General features: G+C 39.8%; 1 protein-coding gene across 2 annotated transcripts in view; it reads left to right on the forward strand.

Moving 5' to 3' along the window:
• Nucleotides 1-13,459, forward strand: part of ALCAM (activated leukocyte cell adhesion molecule) — a 228,948-nt gene that overhangs the window by 174,820 nt on the left and 40,669 nt on the right. For both annotated transcript variants that reach the window (XM_070787179.1, XM_070787191.1), the window contains exons 7-8: nucleotides 2,853-2,980; nucleotides 4,682-4,814. In XM_070787179.1, the coding sequence (XP_070643280.1) occupies nucleotides 2,853-2,980; nucleotides 4,682-4,814 (261 nt within the window). The remainder of the gene's footprint in view (nucleotides 1-2,852; nucleotides 2,981-4,681; nucleotides 4,815-13,459) is intronic.

The following is a 13,459-nucleotide window of genomic DNA, read 5'->3' on the forward strand; positions in this document are numbered from 1 at the left end:
AAATGAAAAGTACAGAAGTATACATTCAAGATAAAGAAATGTGATCAATTCATCTTGAAAGTTTTATAGAATCTACCTCTTTCATCTGTGTATATCTGATTCACAGTATACCTCTTTCATCTGTGTGTATCTAATTGTGCCTTTTGACACTGCCTAAGATTATGCCACCATTCCTCATTGCTGGTATTTTTGTAACAGCTTCAAAAATAGTTCTCCTGTCTATTCACCCCAAACTTCCCTGCAAGCTGCGGCCAGAAATATCTTTCTAAAACACAAATGGGAACATGTTACTCCTGTGATGAAAACTCTTTAGCAACTCCCCAGATCTTTCAGGGTGATGTTTACATTTTCAATTTCAAAAATGCCTTGAGTCTCCTATAGCCGTGGCCCTTTCCTTTCTCAACCTTCACCACTTCACTGCCTTCTGTAATCTGTTCTATTTTCCAAATCCCTCCTGTAGAATGCTGTGTACATTCCTATTTATATGCTGTCACGCTGTCACCTTTATTATCCAGCAAACATCTTATTTTTCAAAACCTAGCTCTGGGGTCAGCTCCAACTGGAAGCTTCCTCATCTGGTGAATCTATAAGCTACCAGTGATTGCTATGCTTATGCATCTTAGGCAGTTTTAATGTTGTTACAGTCTTAATTTATAAGTTTGATGTCATCATAAAAGAGTTTTATTTATGATGGACACTAAGGATAGGGAATTGCTGTTTTCAACTTTGTAACTCCAGCACTTAGTACTTGAACTAAACAAGTATTAACCAAATGAATGAACATAAGATAAATGGAGAGATGAGAAAAAGAAAAACGAGTAGACCCTTTTGTTTATTATGTAGGGGTATATATGGAGTAATGAGATATATGATTCTTACCCAAAGTAAGTTCAAAGCAGTTGTGGATACCAGATTAAGAAATTTTTATTTCAATCTTTGCTTGTTGGGAATGCATGAAGACTTTAAATATCATTGTAATAGTCAAAGCACTATTTCCAAAACTGATTTAGAGAAAATATGTATAAAGATGTAGAAAACAGAAAGGCTTATGGTGAGGAACTAAATGTCGTTTAGTGGCAATGTTTCAGATGTAGATTAATTAGAGCCTTCACTAGGGAAGTGTTGGGAGAAGAGAAGGGAAGAATCAGATGCAAAATATAAGGATTAGTCATTAAGATTGGGTGATTGAGTGGATAAGAGAAGACAAAGGAGAAAGCTGGAGTAACTGGCAGACTGATGATTTACTAATAGAGTAAAATTCAAAGTCAAAGGGAGAGTATGAGATCATTAATTTTGTTGGACGCACATTAGCCAGCATCCAGAAAGCCACTGTTAAAATTCCAACGTGTTACATTAACCCCCTGATCTCAGTCTAGGTCTTCAACTCTCCAGTACAGAGCAGAGCCTATTGAAGAAGGGATACAGACAAGCAGGATTAAAATAAAGCAGAAAGTAAGATCGATTATGATTCCTGGCTGTTCTGGTGTCAGCTTTGGTCAGAGATATGCTGCAGTGACGTGAGACAGACCAAACCAGGCAGAGAAGGGCCATGTGAATGAGTGAGGGAGGCCTAAAAATGGAAGGCCAGTGGGGGACAAACTTTATTTACTTTCCCACTGTACTGAGAACTGGTCAGGGAATTACCTCGGGCAAATTCAGAAAAATGAACAAATATACTAAGTCAATTACTGTTTAGCCTCAGAACCTTCTGGGCAAATATTCAGAAATGCCCAAGCATGAAAAAAGTCAGAGGCAATCTATAACAACCCTTCTAGGTTTCTTTTTTTTTTTCTGCCTTTAATCTTAGAAAGGCAAGTAAATGATTGAAAGAGATAGAAGAAAAAACAGCTATACTACTTATTCATCTCACTTTATTAGCTAATAGCAAAGTAAGTCTTCATAGATGGATTCTTTTTAGTGCTGCCAGTTTGGAAATATAGACACATGCCTCAGTAGTTATTAAGCCTTGTGGAAAAGGCTCTCTAAAATAAACCTTTACATTATATGATTTCCAAATTCATTGTTCATTGTATTACCAGCTACATAACAAGTGAATATATTAGAAAATGGGTCATTTATAACTGCCAACACCGCCTCCTTTGATTTCCTGTTGGGTAGATATGGTCCACTGTGCATCCAGCTTTTAATTCCTTTAGCATTCTACTGTTGAGCAGTAGCCTTGACCAAAGAATACCCTTTAGCCCTATTTTCTCCTTAAAAATGACCGAAATGGAATTTAAGGTTGCATCTTGGCTCCAATGAACAGAAAAGAATTACAATACATTCACAGTTCTGTTGATTGTATTATATTAAGGGTCTTGCTCTGTTTATGGGATTCATCTTTCTGAAAGCAAATCTGCTCTCCTGCAGACCAAAAATCTTCCTGGTATTATTTGGCTCATGTCCCTTTTTATTTAATATAAGATATTATTGTGTAATATGAGTGTGGGGGTGCCTGATAGTTTTAGCTCTTTTTCTAGCAATCTTTCCAAACTGTAAGATATGTGTAATATAGTTAAATGTCCTTATAATGAGATTATACAATGAGATTGTTCCTACCGGTCTTTTACACATAAAATAATTATGGTCATTCCTATTTCAGGTAAAGACATTTTGCTAAGAAGAAATTGATTTTTATGTAACAGAGCTTCTTTGTAGTTTGCTCTAACCAAGATTAGTACTTGTTATAGCAAGTAGCTATTAACTTCAGTCCTTCTATAAAAAGATACATTTAAGTAATTACCATTACTAGCTTCTTGAGAAAACTGTGTATAATTTAGTCACTTACATTATATGTACAAAGTAATTTGGTACTTGATGAAATGGTTAACTTGTGTTTGTGACTCTTGCAGATCCTACAGAGCAGGTGACAATACAAGTGCTGCCATCAAAAAATGCCATCAAAGAAGGGGACAATATCACTCTTAAATGCTTGGGAAATGGTAACCCTCCTCCTGAGGAGTTTTTGTTTTACTTACCAGTAAGTGATTCAGGATTTTTACTTGAGCTAGACGGCTATCATTCTGTCCTATTGTTTGGCAGTTGGCTGACATTAAGAATTGTATGTTCTTGGGCAGCTTAAGTGAGAAAGGATGTTATTCTTAGAGACAACGGACACCTCTGGAATGTCCTTTAAAAGTTTTTTGGCATATGCCAGTGTTCTTGCCTTTTTTTATTCAATGTTAAGTGGAATCAGGGACAAAGAGGAGAAGACCTGATCATAGGAAACCATAATGGTAGAAACTCAAAGTCTCATCATCCAAATAAACCAAAATAATCTGCTCTTCATAAGCAGACAAATATAAAATGTAGAATGATGATAGCAAATGGTTTGATGTGGATTCTAAATCCACACAGAGGGTGTTCCTGAACACGTCCAATATAGGGACACTTGTGTTGCCCATTATATTTAGCTTGATAGAGGAAAGCAATGGGCTATATCTTGCCATCATACATGGTCATGAAGGGCCATTTTCTTAACTTTTATCAGTATTGGAACTGAAAGAAGTGACATCTAGAGGATAATTTGGCTGTGTTCTAGATGTCATAGTGCTGTGGAACCAGACTAGGTGAGAGCTACGTCTGAGGACACTTGCTTGCTCTCCCATAGCCTTCTCAGGTTTGTGTTTGACAAAACATTGCTTTGGGAGAAGCCATATGCAACTCTTACTGTGTTTACTGCAGGGGTCTGTTCATTATGCTACCCACTGCATTGTTCAGTAATGCTTAAGACTATCAACCACAGGTTACTCAGAAGACAAGTATAAGTGATTTCTTTTTACTTTAAGGAGCTTTCCTAGTGGCTCAGATGAAAAGAATCTACGTGCAATGCAGGAGACCCAGGTTCAATTCCTGGGTCAAAATCCCCTGGAGAAGGGAATGTCAACCCACTCTAGTATTCTTGCCTGGAATATGGGCAGAGGAACCTGGTAGCCTACAGTCCATGGGATCGCCAAGAGTTGGACACGACGGAGTGACTAAACACTTTTCACTTTCACCTTTATACTTAAATGTTGACAGATGATTCTATGTATCCTAATAAATTGCCATAGTGTTTTTGTCTGATATACAAATGAAAATTTTAAACTAATTACGTTTCTACATTGATTTTCAGGGATTACAGAGCCAAATTTGTGTCTTAGTTTTAGCAGTCACTATGTTTTTTGTTAATATATACTCCTAATACTTAAAATATATTTTTTAATTCTTAGTTACTAGTTCTTTTTTCTTTTAAAAATTTATATTCTCCTCCCTTCCTTCCTTCCTTCTTCCCTCCCCTTCTACCTCCCTTCCTTTCTTTTCTCCCTCCTTGCTTTCTTTCTTTAATTTGATATATGTTATGTTTTCTTTTAAGCTCTCTCAAATCTTTTTGTTAAATTAAGAGATAAATGTAAAAATAAAATATTAGCTATTTTTTTAATTTTACTTTAACACAAGCCATAATGTCAAAATATATGCCATCAATACAATGTAAATTACCTTCTCAATTTCCTTAGAATCAAATTATCAGTTACTTTCCCAGGATTCAGATCATACAAAATCTAATATCATTTTTCCAATCAAAGAAACGTATTCCTTTGTTTTTCTTATCTGAGAAAAATGTCATTTTTATCAACAAATACAACTGTTCTTATTGTAGCTACCAAGTATAATCATCTGATGTTTTTGCCTCTGTCAAAAGGGACAGCCTGAAGGAATTAGAAGTTCAAATACTTACACACTGACAGATGTGAAACGCAATGCAACAGGAGACTATAAATGCTCCCTGGTAGACAAAAAAAGCATGATTGCTTCAGCAGCCATCACAGTTCACTGTAAGTCAATTTATTCTTCTTTACTAACTTCATTTGAAAGGCCTTTTCTCATAGTCTAACTCTGCTGTCTTTTCAAATAAATTGTACTCTATTTTTCTTAAATAATGTGATTTCGATAGATATACTAGAGACCATCAGAGTGAACCCAAATTTGGTCCTGCCATTAGAGTGGTAACATCTGCATATCTGATGTTACCCTTTGCCCTACAATATTAAATTTGCCCTACAGTATTAAAATCTTGAACAGATCTAATAATTGTAACTGTTGGCAGTGATAAACCTCTGTCTCCTATCTAAATGTCTTCAATTTGTGGTATTAAAATATTCATGTGTATCTTTTTTAAAATATTTTTTGGCATTGCTCTCTTTGGGATTGGAATGAAAACTAACCTTTTGCAGTCCTGTGGCCACTATTGAGTTTTCCAAATTTGCTGACATGTTGAGTGCAGCACTTTAATAGCATTATCTTTTAAGATTTGAAGTAGCTCAGCTGGAATTCCATCACCTCCACTAGCTTTGTTTGTAGCAAGGCTTCATAAGGTCCACTTGACTTCACACTTCAGAATGTTTGGCTCTAGGTGAATGATACCACACTGTTGTGGTTATCCTGGTCATTAAGAACTTTTTTGTATAGTTCTTGTGTGTAAGTTCAAACTACCACACACTGTACTCATTTCAAATGATTCTGCTCAGTATCCTTCAAGAAAGGCATCAGCAGTGTGTGAACTGAGAACTTACAGATTTACAAGCTGATGTTAGAAAAGGCAGAGGAACCAGAGCAAGTTGCCAGCATTCGTTGGATCATAGAGAAAGCAAGGGAATTCCAGAAAAAGCATCTACTTCTGCTTCACTGACTATGCTTCACTGACTAAAGCCTTCGACTGCGTAGATCACAACAAACTGTGAAAAACTCTTAAAGAGATAGGAATGCCAGACTACTTTACCTGCCTCCTGAGAAACCTGTATACAGGTCAAGAAGCAACACTTAGACCTGGACATGAAACAATGGATTGGTTCCAAATTGGGAAAGGAGTACATCAAAGTTGTATATTGTCATCCTTCTTATTTAACTTATATGCAGAGTACATCATGCAAAATGCTGCACTGGGTGAATCACAAGCTGGAATCAAGATTGCTGGGGGAAATATCAACAACCTCAGATATGCAGATGTTACCACTCTAATGGCAGAAAGTGAAGAACTAAAGAGCCTCTTGATGAAAGTGAAAGAGGAGAGTTAAAAAGCTGGCTTAAAACTCAACGTTCAAAAAATGAAAATCATGGCACGTAGTCCTATCACTTCATGGCAAACAGACGGGGAAACAATGAAAACAGTGATGACTTTATTTTCTTGGGTTAAAAATCACCTCAGATGGTGACTGCAGCCATAGAATTAAAAGATTCTGGCTCCTTGGAAGAAAAGCTCTGACAAATCTAGACAGTGTACTAAAAAGCAGAGACATTACTTGGCAGACAAAGGTCTATATAGTCAAAGCTATGGTTTTTCCAGTAGTCATGTACGGATGTGAGAGTTGAACCATAAAAAAGGCTGAGTGCCAAAGAAATGATTCTTTTGAATTGGGGTGCTTGAGAAGATATTGAGAGTCCCTTGAACTGCAAGGAGATCCAATCAGTCAAACCTAAAAGAAATCAACCCAAATATGCATTGGAAGGACCAATCCTGAAGCTGAAGTTGTAATACTTTGGCCACCTGATGCGAAGATCCAACTCACTGGAAAAGACCATGATGCTGGGAAAGACTGAAAGCAAAAGAAGAAGGGGGCAGCAGAGCATGAGATGTTTAGATAGCATCACAACTAAATGGACATGAATCTGAGCAAACTCTGGGAGATAGTGAAGGACAGGGGAACCTAGCTTGCTGTAGTCCATGGAGTCACAAAAAGTCGGATGCAACTTATCAACTAAACAATAACAACAATCAGTTCAGTTCAGTTCAGTCGCTCAGTCTTGTCCAACTCTTTGCAACCCCATGAATCGCAGCACGCCAGGCCTCCCTGTCCATCACCAACTCCCGGAGTTCACTCAGACTCACGTCCATTGAGTCGGTGATGCCATCCAGCCATCTCATCCTCTGTCACCCCCTTCTTGTCCTGCCCTCAATCCCTCCCAGCATCAGAATCTTTTCCAATGAGTCAACTCTTTGCATGAGGTGACCAAAGTACTGGAGTTTAAGCTTTAGCATATTTCCTTCCAAAGAAATCCCAGAAATCTGATCTCCTTCAGAATGGACTGGTTGCATCTCCTTGCAGTTCAAGGGACTCTCAAGAGTCTTCTCCAACACCACAGTTCAAAAGCATCAATTCTTTGGCGCTCAGCTTTCTTCATAGTCCAACTCTCACATTCATACATGACCACTGGAAAAACCATAGCCTTGACTAGATGGAACTTTGTTGGCAAAGTAATGTTTCTGCTTTTCAATATGCTGTCTAAGTTGGTCATAACTTTCCTTCCAAGGAGTAAGTGTCTTTTAATTTCATGGCTGCAGTCACCATCTACAGTGATTTTGGAGCCCAAAAAAACAAAGTCTGACACTGTTTCCACTGTTTCCCCATCTATTTCCCATGAAGTGATGGGACCAGATGCCATGATCTTCGTTTTCTGAATGTTGAGTTTTAAGCCAACTTTTTCACTTTCCTCTTTCACCTTCATCAAGAGGCTTTTTAGTTCTTCTTCACTTTCTGCCATAAGGGTGGTGTCATCTACATATCTAAGGTTATTGATATTTCTCCCAGCAATCTGGATTCCAGCTTGTGCTTCTTCCAGCCCAGCATTTCTCATGATGTACTCTGCATAGAAGTTAAATAAGCAGGGTGACAATATACAGCCTTGACGTACTCCTTTTCCTATTTGGAACCAGTCTGTTGTTCCATGTCCAGTTCTAACTGTTGCTTCCTGACCTGCATACAAATTTCTCAAGGGACAGGTGAGGTGGTCTGGTATTCCCATCTTTTTAAGAAATTTCCACAGTTTATTGTGATCCACACAGTCAAAGGCTTTGGCGTAGTCAATAAAGCAGAAATAGATGCTTTTCTGGAACTCTCTTGCTTTTTCCATGATCCAGCGGATGTTGGCAATTTGGTCTCTGATTCCTCTGCCTTTTCTAAAACCAGCTTGAACATCAGGAAGTTCACGGTTCACATATTGCTGAAGCCTGGCTTGGAGAATTTTGAGCATTACTTTACTAAGGTGTGAGATGAGTGCAATTGTGCAGTAGTTTGAGCATTCTTTGACATTGCCTTTCTTTGGGATTGGAATGAAAACTGACCTCTTCCAGTCCTGTGGCCACTGCTGAGTTTTCCAAATTTGCTGGCATATTGAGTGCAGCACTTTCACAGCATCATGTTTCAGGATTTGGAATAGCTCAACTGGAATTCCATCACCTCCACTAGCTTTGTTTGTAGTGATGCTTCCTAAGGCCCACTTGACTTCACATTCCAGGATGTCTGGCTCAAGGTGAGTGATCACACCATCGTGATTATCTGGGTCATGAAGATCTTTTTTGTACAGTTCTTCTGTGTATTCTTGCCACCTCTTCTTAATATCTTCTGCTTCTGTTAGGTCCATACCATTTCTGTCCTTTATCGAGCCCATCTTTGCATGAAATGTCCCTTTGGTATCTCTAATTTTCTTGAAGAGATCTCTAGTCTTTCCCATTCTGTTGTTTTCCTCTATTTCTTTGCATTGATAGCTGAGGAAGGCTTTCTTATCTCTCCTTGCTATTGGAACTCTGTATTCAGATGCTTATATCTTTCCTTTTCTCCTTTGCTTTTCACTTCTCTTCTTTTCACAGCTATTTGTAAGGCCTCCCCAGACAGCCATTTTGCTTTTTTGCATTTCTTTTCCATTCCATGGGGATGGTCTTGATCCCTGTCTCCTGTACAATATCACGAACCTCAATCCATAGTTCATCAGGCAGTCTATCTATCAGATCTAGTCCCTTAAATCTATTTCTCACTTCCACTGTATAATTATAAGGGATTTGATTTAGGTCATACCTGAATGTCCTAGTGGTTTTCCCTGCTGCTGCTGCTGCTGTTAAGTCACTTCAGTCATGTCCAACTCTGTGCGACCCCATAGATGGCAGCCCACCAGGCTCCGCCATCCCTGGGATTCTCCAGGCAAGAACACTGGAGTGGGTTGCCATTTCCTTCTCCAATGCATGACAGTGAAAAGTGAAAGTGAAGTCGCTCAGTCATGCCCAACCCTCAGTGACCCCATGGACTGCAGCCTTCCAGGCTCCTCTGTCCGTGGGATTTTCCAGGCAAGAGTACTGGAGTGGGGTGCCATTGCCTTCTCCAGTGGTTTTCCCTACTTTCTTCAATTTAAGTCTGAATTTGGCAATAAGGAGTTCATGATCTGAGCCACAGTCAGCTCCTGGTCTTGTTTTTGTTGACTGTAAAGAGCTTCTCCATCTTTGGCTGCAAAGAATATAATCAATCTGGTTTCGGTGTTGACCATCTGGTGATGTCCATGTGTAGAGTCTTCTCTTGTGTTTTTGGAAGAGGGTGTTTGACCAGTGCATTTTCTTGGCAAAACTCTATTAGTCTTTGCCCTGCTTCATTCCATATACCAAGGCCAAATTTGCCTGTTACTCCAGGTGTTTCTTGACTTCCTACTTTTTCATTCCAGTCCCCTATAGTGAAAAGGACATCTTTTTTGGGTGTTAGTTCTAAAAGGTCTTGTAGGTCTTCATAGAACCGTCCAACTTCAGCTTCTTCAGCGTTACTGGTTGGGGCATAGACTTGGATTACTGTGATATTGAATGGTTTGCCTTGGAAACGAACAGAGATCATTCTGTCGTTTTTGAGATTGCATCCAAGTACTGCATTTTGGACTCTTTTGTTGACCATGATGGCTACTCCACTTCTTCTGAGGAATTCCTGCCCACAGTAGTAGACATAATGGTCATCTGAGTTAAATTCACCCATTCCAGTCCATTTTAGTTCGCTGATTACTAGAATGTCAACGTTCACTCTTGCCATCTCCTGTTTGACCACTTCCAATTTGCCTTGATTCATGGACCTGACATTCCAGGTTCCTATACATTATTGCTCTTTACAGCATCGGACCTTGCTTCCATCACCAGTCACATCCACAACTGGGTATTGTTTTTGCTTTTGCTCCATCCCTTCATTCTTTCTGGAGTTATTTCTCCACTGATCTCCAGTAGCATATTGAGCACCTACTGACCTGGGGAGTTCCTCTTTCAGTATCCTCTCATTTTGCCTTTTCATATAGTTCATGGGGTTCTCAAGGCAAGAATACTGAAGTGGTTTGCCATTCCCTTCTCCAGTGGACCACATTCTGTCAGACTTCTCCACCATGACCCACCTGTCTTGGGTGGCCCCATGGGCATGGCTTAGTTTCATTGAGTTAGCCAAGGCTGTGCTCCTAGTGTGATTAGATTGACTAGTTTTCTGTGATTATGGTTTCAGTGTGTCTGCCCTCTGATGCCCTCTTGCAACACCTACCATCTTACTTGGGTTTCTCTTACCTTGGATATGGGGTATCTCTTCACGGCTGCTCCAGCAAAGCGCAGCCGCTGCTCCTTACCTTGGACAAGGGGTATCTCCTCACTGCTGCCCCCACTTCTGACCTTGAACGTGGAATAGCTCCTCTAGGCCCTCCTGTGCCCGCACAGCCACCACTCCTTGGAGGTGGAGTTGCTCCTCCTGGGTGCCCCCCCTGGCCTCGGGCGTGGGGTAGGTCCTCCCGGCCCCTGCCCCTGGCCTCCGGCGCAGGCGGCTGCAACCGGCGCATTTAGCGCTGGTGGCTACCCCACGTCTGAGGTCAGAGGCAAAAGCCGGGAGGACCCCATGCCCAAGAGGAGGCAGCCAAGAGGAGTACCCCACGTCCGAGGTCAGGGTCAGTGGCCAAGAGTGCCAGGCTTTGACGCGCAGGAACAGCCAACAGGAGCTACCCCACATCCGAGGTCAGGGGCGGCGGCTGGGAGGAGCTACCCTGCATCCGAGGTCAGAGTCCAAGACCAGGAGGAGTTACCCCACGTCCGAGATCAGGGGCAGCAGCCGAGAGGAGCAATAACAACAATACATATACCTTAAAGTAACAAATTGTTTTATATTTTAAGTTAATATTAGAGTATTCTTGAAGTTTAAAAACTTTTCATTTGGCCTAGAAAAGTATAGATTAAGTATCTTTTTTAATTTACAGAGTACTCTTAATCCCTCAACCCAAGCAACACAAAGTTGAATAGACTCAAAGTTGAATATCTACCTCCTCCTTTGGAGGAGGAGGTAGATACCACCAAGAGTTGTTTAATGGTCTCTGTACAGAAGGACAAGAATTTTCTGGAAACATAACTTGAAAATCACCATGGACATACTTTTTAACCCTCTTTTATACACAAGATGCTCCAAAAGTTATATTTATTCCCGGAGATTTAAAATAATAAATATATATAGAAAATAGACCTTTATTTCAATTCTCTTTTTTGTAATTCCTGACTGTCTATAGTACTGATGTACCCAATGCATTGTAGAAATGGGCAACTAATTTGAACTTCTCCCTGGTGACACTAGAATTCACAGCATTCTTTGGGCAAATGTCAGTTTTGCTTAGAGATATAGATGGAAGTTTTTAATAAGTCCATTGTACCCAACAACACCTCTAGCCATGACCCATTACAGTAAGGTTTCTTTAGACATGATCCATTACAATCCTATTCATTGTGTTTCTTTGTTTCAAAGTGGAAAGAGATGTTAGAAACTGTTCTGAGAAAATGTTTCTAAATCTTTCACTTTACCGATAATGCTTGGAAAACATGTAGAAGAGGAGTTAAAACTCTGAAGGAGATGTAAGGCAGTACATTGGGGAATAGAGTAACCAGACGGTTGCTTTTGAGTGTCTCATGTTGGGAGCACACCCTGGAGGGCACTGTGGTGACAGTTGAATATTAAGATTCACAACCAAGCTACTTCTCTGTTTGCTCATTTTCATGTCGAACAAATCAGAATGTGTCTGGCATCAGGGGCAAGTTAGAGAGAAAGCAGCAACTTCTCAGATAACAACTGTGCTACCTTTTCTCTGAGAACTATTCTGTCCTGGGATCATTTATTCAGTTTGCTCCATAGGGAAAAAGAAGTGAAGTGAGGGAATATAACCAGTAAATAGAATTGCCTGTGGAATAATTTTCTGTAATCATTGCTCATGAGATCTTTGGACCAGTAATCAATAATCCAGTGCTTAGAGATGGTACAATGTGGTTATGTTTAAGAGATACTAGCTACTCAGAACCCACCTGGATATCAGGCAGAAAGGGAAAGAGAGCAGAAGGATTAGGCACAAGGCTTGGCTGCAGCTGCATAATAACTCAGTGATCAGCTGTGGTTAAAAAAAAAAAGAAAAATTAAAAGCATGCAACAGTTTAATTGAATTTCAGCACAATTTAATTAAATTTAATTTAAATACATTTAGGTTTTGCAAGGTAGGCTCTAACACTGGGCTTTAAAGCCTGTATTGCTCTTTAAAAGGTAAAGTAGTGAAGAAAATGAAAGTTGCTCAGTCGTGTCAACTCTTTGGTACCCCATAGACTATACAGTCCGTGGAATCTCCAGGCTAGAATACTGGGAGTGGGTAGCCATTCCCTTCTCCAGGGGATCTTCCCAACCCAGGATTGAACCCAGGTCTCCTGCATTGCAGGTGGATTCTTTACCAGCTGAGCCACCAGGGAAGCCCAAGAATACTAGAGTGGATAGCCTATCCATTCTCCAGAGGATCGTCCTGACCCAGGAATTGAACCGGGTCTCCTGCATTGCAGGTAGATTCTTTACCAGCTGAGCTACCAACATTGCAAGTAAATCAAGATTTTCCTCTAAATTACATGAAATGAACCCTGGAGAAGGAAATGGCAACCCACTCCAGTATTCTTGCCTGGAAAATCCATAGACAGAGGAGCCTGGAGGACTACAGTCTATGGGGTTGCAAAGAGTCAGACACAACTGAGCAGTTAACACTTTCACTTTCACATGAAATGAAAACATAAAAATCCTACTTTAGCCTACTTATCCTAAATTGTTTCCAAAAAATCAAGATTTGTTTTCTTTTCATAGATGACTAAAGGGAGTGGATAGAGAAGTGCCCACCAGCACTTGCACATGATAGCAGAACAGACCTCTCATTAGGCTTTCAGTCCACAGAATCATAGTTGCTGAAGTACTAGTCCTCTGCTGATTCATTCACATATAGATTCTTCATCTGAGCTTTCAAACTCCATCATCATTCTTTAAAAAAACTTCTGTCTTCTCACTGGCAAGTTATCTGTCCAACTAATAAAGGCTTTAACTCAACCTGAATTGAATTCTCATCTAAATATAACTCAACAAAATTGTCTGAGGAAACTCCACTTTTCTATGTGATAATGTATATTTTTATATTAATGAGAAACTGAGAAACATGCTTCTTCACTTCATTCAACAATAGTTTTTGAAGGACTACAATGTGCCAGGCACTGTGGATACACAGTGACAACTCAGGTCATGGTCCCTACCCTCATGATGCTTATAGCCTAGTAGGTGAAACAAGTATTAAAAATAATGTTGCAAACAATCAACAAATTGTGATTATAACATGAAAAACCAACGGGAAGGACAAGGTGCAATGGCAAATC

This window comes from Bos indicus, chromosome 1, assembly GCF_029378745.1.
Source record: "Bos indicus isolate NIAB-ARS_2022 breed Sahiwal x Tharparkar chromosome 1, NIAB-ARS_B.indTharparkar_mat_pri_1.0, whole genome shotgun sequence".
Lineage (NCBI taxonomy): Eukaryota > Metazoa > Chordata > Mammalia > Artiodactyla > Bovidae > Bos > Bos indicus.